The following is a 9687-nucleotide window of genomic DNA, read 5'->3' as shown; positions in this document are numbered from 1 at the left end:
TTAGTTTCAACAGCAATTATATAAGCCTGCATTAAGGAACCTGTTTAATCACCAAAGTAAAAGATAGTTGGGACCCTTATCACAGAGCTAATCCAAGACAACTGGGTTATATTCTCAGCCCTATCAAAATATTCCAACTGCCTCTTTAGGCAAAGGAGTAAAGTCAGATCCTGAGGGATTCAGCATTGAAACAGGTCTAAAACAGAAGTGCATAATTAAACAGTAAACTGCAGTTCTGCACCACTGGCACCTTGGTTTTTCCCTTTGTTCCCACATACAGAACATCCTTAGCCTGAGAAAAAGAGTGTGAACTCCACTTAGATTCAGAAACTACACGCCCTTGCCTCATTGTCACCAGAAGTATTCCACATAGTAGATATCCTCAACCACAGATAAGCACCAAGCTTTCCACAAAATGACATTCAAGTGATAGTTTTAAGAAGCAGAAACACCAAGAAAGCATGACTGAGGATAGGCACCTTTTCCCAGCACCTGGGAATTTAGATGTTTCCCAGAGCTCTAACAGAGAGACTAGTCTACCCTTCTTACAAAAGTAAAGCCACTGAACAGCAAATGTAGGATTAGAGTAGCAGAGATCATAACCAGCTACTGGTTAATGCCTACACCTGGGAAGAGGACAGAGAGGTGATGCATGGGTTCCTGTAAATACTTTCACAGTCCTTCTGTGGCTTACGTTCCTGTCAGTAAGAAAGGTGGATATTATCTCTATCCTGTTTCTATCACATCTTTATAAATTCCTGCCCTTAAAGTTCTTGGTGCACATATAGACACAAACATAAGCCCACCTTGCAAAGCAGGTTGTTTAGTAAGGAAATACAAGCACACACTTTGAAAATATGGTTTTATTTGAAATTTACCAAAAATGTCCAAAATCTTATCCAAGAAAGGCACTTCAGACTTTAGTCCTTTTTCTTTTTAGCTTTGGGTTCTTGCGACAGTTGAGATAATTCTATTTCTTTGACTTCATCACAATGCTTCCTCTTCTTTTTTTTGGATTTTTTATGGTCACTCTGGTAACCACTAGAGTCACTGGTAGGCAATACATGCTCCCGTTCTTCTTGCTTACACTTCTTCTTCTTCTTCTTATTTTTATCATCACATATCCCATTCACAGCATCAACCATTTGCTCTTCTGTATTTTCCCTCCCAGTATTATCTGTATCACCTAGAGGTTCCTCTGTGATGTTTTCTCCCCCAGAGTCAATCAAACCATTTTTCTTCTGTTCAAGCTTTTGAATTTCATCTACATTTGTACCATCAGTGAGTGTCTCAGATCTTCTGGGTTGCAAGCTGTAGATAAATATAGAAAATAAGCCAAAATAGAGACATCTAAGGGCATCTCACACAGTGAAAAGTCAAGCTGTGCTAAAACAAAGTATTTCTACCAGACACACAAGCTTTGCTACAAACAAGCAGAGAATATGATACAAAACCTAAAGCCAGTTAATACTTTCAGCTTAATTTGCATTACCTCTTTCTTACTGCAGAATCAATACCATTTTGATACTCCCTTTTTTCCTTCTACTATTCTATCCAATAACTCACAGATTATATATTTATACATACTTCCACACTGTGCAATAGAGGGTTTTTTTTTTAAGCTGTTCAGACTTGCAGACAATGACTTCCAAAAATCATACACAACAGAGACTGCTGGTTTTATCAAGGCAATTGCCTTGGCGAAGTCCACATGGTTAGAACAAAGACAATGCCAGTGGAGTCAAAGGGAGGGGAGGAAAAAAAAAGGCCAGGAAGACAAGTAAGAAAAGAGTTAAACCGTAACTGTAGGAGGAGAAGATTCTCCTTGAAGCATAGGGGACAAAGCCTGTAGGTTTCATACTGAATTCACTAAAACACAGAGAATCCTTCAAGATAAAAAAAATGCTCCACTGATCTCCAAAACCATTATTGCCTCTGTAATCTTTATATTGTACTTTTAGATACAAACATAACCATATTGGTAGAAACTACTGCCCACCAAATGACCCTCAAAAAATTTGTTTCTCTCTTAAAGGGGTGTCACTCTTAAAATTTTTCTAGCAAGCTGTTCTGAAAATCTACAGTGTCTCTCTACAAGCACAAGTTACAGGAGAAAAATGATGTGTTTTCTCATGTCATTTTTGAATTCAAGTGTAGTCTTATTTTTCCAGAAGCATTTAAACCATCTATATGTATCTACTTATACGTGTTTGTGGAAATACCAGCAAAAACTTATTCAGAAAACAAACACTTTGACTTGAAAGACTTAGGCATATTCAAAATTAAAGCTATGCTAGACAGCAAAGACATTTTTGAACATGTACCGATTATACAATCAATAGTTCACAGGTCAGCACACTTAGATTTTTAAAGCTCAAGACATTTATTTTTGAGAGAAAATTTCTATGCAAGTCCTCAACACAAGAATGTCTACTTTAAGACAACACGGGCTATATATAGACACAGGTTTGTGTGAAAACAAGAAAGTTTAAAGATTAAGACACAAATTCAAATCATTTAGTTAACAAATCTATTAAATCAAACAGTTAAGAAAAATAGCCCTAGTATGGCACAATACCTCGTTTTAGTCAGTCCTCCACGAATGAAGAACACTCCAGCTGCATCAGAATCTAAGTGCAATACTTGAAATTTCAATTCATCCCCTATTTTTAACCCCAACTCTTGCCACTGTACAACTGACATTTGTTCAGGTTTAGGTATAGAAGCATTGAAGCATCCATGTATGAGACAGCCAATATGACTAGGCGCTACTTTATTAATTACACCCTTAAAAGGAAAAAAAAAAAATATGAAGATACATTAAGGATTACCTCTTTAAAAGACACACATAATGTACAATTAGTTTCCCATATACACACTTTTGCACAAGACTCTCCACACACAAGTTATCTGTTAGATAAACTTACTTCATACATAAACTTTTCTATACTAAAACCAAAGTTCTTCCCAGGTTACTCCTAAAGTTATTCCAAAGTTATTTCCACACAGTCCTATTCAACTTAGAATGACTGAAACTGTATCAAAAAGAAACATGGGCAACCCCCCAACTCTCAGATTTAGCAATAGTAAATACCTACACAGAACATTTAACTCTTTCCTCACACCAGTGTCCAACACTGATTTAAAGCCTGATTTACATGTCTAAGATCACTACCATGCCTGCAGTACAGATGGACAAAAAACCTGTAAGTACTCCCTTCCCTGTGTTGGTGACATATTTGCATATTTAACCTTATCTGTCTTCACTTTCATCAGCGATGAATGAGCTACACAGATTTTTTCCATTTTCTTCCCAAGAAGGGAAGACATTTAGTTCTCAATTACATTTATAGAGGAACACAAGCCATATCTCAGGAAGTACAACACAAGAAAAATAAGTCAACTCTCAATTTACGAATCCCTCAACTACTGCCATAAGAATGTTAACAATCTTAAAGCTCTTCCATGAGTCATATATCACTTTTTATTGAAGTGCAGGCTTATATTTAGTGTACTGCTCTTGTACTTGAAGGAAAGAAACTCTTGAGGACATTCTAAACACTCCAGTCACTACTAAATGAGAACAAACCAAAACACTTAAGAATTATCTGATCCTTAGAAAGATGCATCAACATTTAATAAGTTTAGGGACACGCAATATAGACTATGAAAATATCTGCTATAACACTACCTAAAGTCACCGACCTCTTTATGACAGAGGTAAGCAAAATTTTGATTATTTAAGACAAAAAAGGACCGATGAGATGGCAACATATTTACATACCACCAGTTTCTTCCCTTTCCTGGGACTGAAGATGATGAAGTCTGCCTCAATGTTCAGGTGTATGAACCCTTGGTCGTCATAAATGTCCCCGAACTCACCCACTACTTTGATGTTGTCGTAAGCCACCGGCACACCTTGAAGGCTGGAAGCAGAAGGGGGGAAGCAGTTAGCTGTGAGGCTGGCTGTGAGGTGACAGCCACCACCGGGTGGAGGCAGAGGGGGGCGGGAGCCTCCCCCTGCCTCGGTGGAGGCCGGCGGGTCGAGGGCGGCGGCGGCAGCGGCGGGCTCGCCCGACCGGGCTGAGCCCCCCGCTCGCACCTCTCCGAGTAGCGCAGGAGCTCGGCGTCCAGCTGGGCGCGGATGCCCGTGCGCTTGCGGCCCAGGAAGCGCGGCGCCAGAGCGAGGTGCCGGCGGTGCGGCGTCACCACGAGGCAGGAGTAGCGGCGCCCCACCAGGCCGCGAGCCACGGTGAAGGAGGGGATCTCCGCGCAGGGCAGCGGGCGGGCGGACGCCGGCCACTCCTCCACCACCGCCATCTTGCCGCTGCGGCCACGAGCGGGGCCGCGCCGGCGGGAGCGACGCCTTCCCCGCGGCGCGCCGCGATGACGCCCCGCGCCCTCTCCTCCCTGGGCGGGAAGAGGAAGTGACGGAAGCCCTCGGACAACGACGCACTTCCGAGTATCAAGTCGAAAACTCGATACCGCTAACCTCCAGCCTCTCCCTCAGCCGGAAGTTTTGTCATCCAGGCCCAGCAGGGGCGGGGCGTAACGTCACAGCTCTGTGGGTGGGGCCCCGGGGGAGCCGGCTGCGCGCCCGGGCACTTGTCTCGGTTTCCAAGGCGGTGGCCGCCGTTGGCGGCGGCCGTCGCGCCAGGCGGCGCGGCCGGAGGCGCGAGGCGCAGGCGGGGGGAGACTCCTCCAGCGCCCCCTTCGAGCTCTGCAACTCTGACGGGAGCGGGCGGAAGGGCCTCAGTTTTCGATGTCTGAAAGAAGTGGAATTAGAAGAGAAAACATGAAAAGCCCCTGCAGGGGCTGGATGTTGTTGGTGGATCAAAGAGAAAGTATTGCAAGTGTGTCCTACTTCCATTTTTTGAATTCCATTCCCAAATCAACTTTGATTGCCTTTAGTCTTTAACTGTAAGGTTAGAAAGAATACCATTCAAAATAAATCTATATTTGCATTTGACAAGCATATTTAAGCTGTTCTCACCTCAGTATCTTTTAAGACAAAAGTGACGACAATAACAGAGGTGATGACACTAAGTCTTTTGGAAATGGAAGTAAGAGCTTCCATCTTTGGGGCTACAAACCTACATTTTAGGTTTGAAATTCTCCACATATGTATATATATGTGTGTGCTAAGAAGAAATTTAATCTTGGCAGGGAGCAGCAGTACATCATCTGTGCTCCTGCCTCAAGGTTTGGGGTTTCATTAAAAAAACAAGCACCAGACAGATGAGAAAACAGCTTTGAGATACCCGAGTTCTTTATTTCAGTGTGAAAGTACCTGGGATACTTAGTACTATTTAGTATTACAGTCAGCTAAATTCTTATTGATCAGTTGCTCTTCTTCTCTAATCTCTCCCACATTTCTGCACTCCAGAAGAAAACAACAAATGTGATAATATATGGAAGCAGCTGGGAACAGTGGTTTATGTCCATGAACCATATGTATACTCTTAGCCACACTATTTTATTCCTCCTTAGATTGTCTGAGTGATCAGAATAATTTAATTTCTCTTTTCAGCTGAAGGATTTTGCATGTAATGACCCTTCTCACACATACAATTGCCCTGTGATCCTAAATTTGACATTCAGTAATTTAGACAAAAGATTGTGTTACAAAGATTGGATAGGATTTCACTATTGTTACAGCTTTTAACGATCTTGTATGCTATTCTACATATATGGGAATATTAAGAAAATTGAATTGTTTTCTATTGCTAGGGTCTGAGTCTAATTTGTGATAATAATGAGAATTTTTTTAACACTTTATGTATTAAAATGCAGAGGAAGAGGAAAGATAAAACTTACAAAAATCATAAAATAAAAAGGGATGCAGTGACCTACAAAATGACCTACAAAACAAGCTGTAGTAATAGCGGAAAAGCTTGTTTTCCTGTTATAACTAATGGAACTAATGGGCTAGTTAGCAAAAACAAGTTTTGTGCAGAGAAGATCAGTCAGACTTCATAGGAGCATGAAGTTGCACAGTTCTGCTTTAAGATTTGATTTTATATGGATTTGACTACACTGGTGCAAAGCCCTGAAAAGTTACTCTTTCTTTGATTTAAATCTGATTGATTTTAAATCAAATTTGATTTTAATACAGTTTAATATGTCAGCCTAGCTTGTACTAGTCAATGTACACTTTTAAACTGATATTGAATCTGCATGAGGAGTTACTGAACGAAATGTTTGGTATATCAGTTTTAATTAAGGTACTAAAGCTTTATATTGTGGAAGCCTTAGAAATACTATTGTTCTATAATATCATGTCTTATCAAACATCAGAAATCCTTCCATTCCCTGTAAAATGTTAAGTAATGCAAAAGCTTTTGAAACTGTTCAAATACTACATGACCAAAAGATTTTCTTTGCCTGAACATACAGTGAAGATAGCCCTGCTTGCTAATGCAGCATAGCCTGTCTGAACCAAAAGGAGCATTGTCTTGGTGTCTCCTAGCTATTTCAGACCCATCATATGGCTCTTGGACTGTCATTATCCTGAGGGATATTATAAAAAATAACATCTTTTATATTATAAAAGATGTTGTGACTAAAGAGAGGACTCTAAATGCTATTGTTACTTTGTCCAGTCATGGTTCAGTTCTGAAAATCACCTGGACTGTAACATATAAATCCTGGCATATAGGCATTCGTCTTTTTGTCTTCTTTCATAGTCGTGTATCTTCTTTTTGCTTCTAGCTATTAGCTTACAGTTTAAAATCAGTCTCTGTCTTAGCTGACCTTTTTGCAGCACTGCAACGAGCCTGCGTCCAAAAAGGCAGTTAAAAGCAATTTCTTAAATAGCTCAGTGTTGATACCTTTGCCAGATCTCACAGAGGCTGATAAAACTGTGTTGAGCCTGTTTTCCTCTTAGCAGTCAGGTTGCCAGTAACAGTCAGGACCAGAAACAAAAGCTGCATTTTCAGTCACTGCTGTTCTGTTTTGCTTTCTATTTTATCTTTGTGTTTGTCTTGTTTTCTCTTTATGGAAACAAGGCCAGACTCCAGTAAGGAGATTCATCAACAGTCACATGTCCAGCACCTCTCAGCTAGTCTTTTCTTGTATTCCAAAACACAGTCATTGCCATCTTCACTCCAGATTTGTGAATTATTGTCATATGTTGGGTAGGAGCCTCATATAAACTGCTCATTCATGCTCTTTTGTGGCAGCTGCAGCTCATTCATTCAAAGGGCAGCCTCTATCTAGCATTAAAATCCTGGAAGTCTTAACTGTGATTGAATGCACTGCATGGATACAGGATGGAAGAGTGGCTGTGGCACTATGCTGGAGCAGGAGATACACTCTCTAACAGGGCTATGCCCTCAAAGGACTCTATTTTTTGGAGCTGCATCCATCCCAGGTTTCTCATCACATAACTCTTGCTCTGTATAAATAAAGAAATGAAGAGGTCTGTCAAGATTAGAAACTCTTATACAAATGTCCCACAGTTAGAAAAAAAGGGTATTAAAAATACAAGAAGAGTTAGAGTCATGCTCAGAATTTTGTTTTTCAAATATTCTAGCTGTTTCTGCGTTTTTCAGAGCTACACTATTTTTAATGATAGTTGTTGCTGTAATACTTAGCAGGCTGAGGGAACTTTATTCAGACTCTGAATTTTATTTAAAATTGTATGGTAATAGGCTTTTATCAACGTCTTTGGCCCTCATCCCAAATAGAAACAAACTAACCATAGCATTTTTGGTCAGTGAGAATTAAGCATCTAAATGCCTTTGAGAGTCTCAACCTATGGACATAAATAAGAAATTCTCTTAGGCTAGTTTTATGGAATCATTTTTTGAGAGAGCCACAATTCAATTATATATGAAATTGATCAGTGGAAAGGATTAGCTTAAGATATATTATTAACAATAGTAAAAACTCATTTGATTAGAAATGTGAAAGCAATTAAATTTTTACTCTCAAGGAAAAGTCTAATTTGAGCAGATATGGGATGCTAAACTGAAAAATACTGCTTTTTCTGACAAAGACATTAACCAAAAAAGGTAGATATTCCTGTCAGTATACCAGACGTCCCTATATCACTGGTTTTGTTTGTTAAAAAATATATATAGCAAATACTAAAAATCCACTAGATGGCACACTGGAGCCTTGATACTGAAAAGTGCAGTCATCCAAGAGAAGACTGGTAACTGCATAGCAGGCTACGAAATTTAATCTGTGCTTTGTTTCATCAGTGACTATGTCAATTTTTAATAAATTACTTAGTAAATGACTTAGAGAAACATTAAGAAAAAATGGGATAAGACAGCAATTATGTTAATTTTTTCAGCTAGTAATTTTGCATAATTTGTAGTGACAGTTACAATGTTTGGGATGTACATTTTCTAGCATTTGGGTACTGGCTGGATTTGCCTTTGGCCCTTGATTCTCCAAGTAAGTTTTTGCATCCCCAGGAAATGGTTGTTCTGGTTGGCGATCAATATTACCTAAAGTGTGAATCACTTTTTTGAAAATAAAACACTTTGTTTATAAATATATTACTGAACAATTGTATCCAAGTAGTTTGCTGTCTTTATATGTATGGAAATGAGACAGCCTGCCTTAGTATAGCTAGTGGCTGCGGTGCCCTTCTCCAGCTCTGCTAGTAATTGAAGGCAATGTTTTTCGAGACATAGTTTGAGTGGCTTAGAGACACAATGACCTGTGGGGATCTGGCTGTTTGTATGATGCTGACTCTTTCCTCTCTGTTTCCAGCCAGTGAGTGAATTTAGTTCAGTGCAAAGATAATATGAAAACGCGACTTTTTCCATGTAAGCAAGTGGTGGTGGTGCCAGAGAAACCTGACTGGGAGGGAAGCAGCCTGTGCCATCATAAGGAACAGTAAGACTTTTGCAGCATTGCAAGTGATTCTGGCAAATTGTGCTAACAAATGGGAAGAATGCACAGGTTGTAAACGGGGCAAATGAGGTGACTGAGCACTCTGGCTGTATTACATTGCAGTTCATACTCTGAAAAAACCTCAAGCAAACACTTCACTCCAACTTTTGTAAAATTATCAGGAAAGACAGGAATTAAGGATCCATAGGGGATTGCCTCAAGAAAAGACAGCTGCTGTTAGTTGTAAGAGGAGAAAATATCTTTTTTGCCATCCCGTTTTATCGCTCCTCTACTTGAAGATACTGCAGAAGACGAAATAATCATCTGATCCTGCGGGTTCTTTCTTTTTAGCATTTGTGTCCTCTTAAATCACCTAAAGAATTGCACTGTGGATTTGTGAAAACATATCTATAATGAAATAAAGAACATTCAGACATTTAGACTTAAATTCTTGTTCAGGCAAAACTCTATAGAAATCACATAATTTTTGCTAAGAGACAGACTTTTTAGCCTGTAGTGCTGCTTTCCCAGTTCTGCATCTCTTACCATTTTTCTCTACGGAAAAGTGTTAATGTTTTTGGCCTGGAGACCTGATCTCTTATCTGAGGATCTTGTCACAAAAGAGAGAGATTTCCAAAGCAATTGCTCATTTGAATGCAAGATATTTGATTATATCTTTCCAGGTGGATTTGAGAATCTTAAACTAAAGCTCTAATCCTGCAGTCTGATGTCTGCAAGTGAGTTTCAGGAAGGCTGGCACTTGAGGAGTATAAGGAAGATTGATCAGGACTTAGTTATCTGGTTATTTTTTTCTTATCATCTACAAACTTTAGCAGG

General features: G+C 39.7%; 1 protein-coding gene across 1 annotated transcript; it reads right to left on the bottom strand.

Annotated features, from left to right (window-relative positions):
- Positions 1-845: 845 nt before the first annotated feature.
- POLR1F (RNA polymerase I subunit F) lies at positions 846-4467 on the bottom strand. Its single transcript, XM_026105144.2, has 4 exons — positions 4103-4467; positions 3785-3926; positions 2579-2787; positions 846-1311 (listed from the first exon to the last, which is right to left on the bottom strand). Exons 1-4 carry the CDS (start codon positions 4318-4320, stop codon positions 921-923), a joined length of 960 nt encoding a protein of 319 aa, XP_025960929.1. The 5' UTR covers positions 4321-4467; the 3' UTR covers positions 846-920.
- Positions 4468-9687: the final 5220 nt, after the last annotated feature.

The sequence above is a fragment of the Dromaius novaehollandiae genome, chromosome 2 (assembly GCF_036370855.1).
Source record: "Dromaius novaehollandiae isolate bDroNov1 chromosome 2, bDroNov1.hap1, whole genome shotgun sequence".
Classification (NCBI taxonomy): Eukaryota; Metazoa; Chordata; class Aves; order Casuariiformes; family Dromaiidae; genus Dromaius; species Dromaius novaehollandiae.
Note: the sequence above shows the minus strand (reverse complement) of the source record. Positions and strands in the feature narration are given on the sequence as shown.

Bases quoted from the DNA above. Each gene is read 5' to 3' on its own strand.
- POLR1F (XM_026105144.2), bottom strand. From the start codon at position 4,320: ATGGCGGTGGTGGAGGAGTGGCCGGCGTCCGCCCGCCCGCTGCCCTGC. The intron at 3,927-4,102 runs GTGCGAGCGGGG...TTCTGCTTCCAG, and splicing joins CTCCTGCGCTACTCGGAGAG to CCTTCAAGGTGTGCCGGTGG. The intron at 2,788-3,784 runs GTATGTAAATAT...TTTCCTTTTAAG, and splicing joins GGAAAGGGAAGAAACTGGTG to GGTGTAATTAATAAAGTAGC.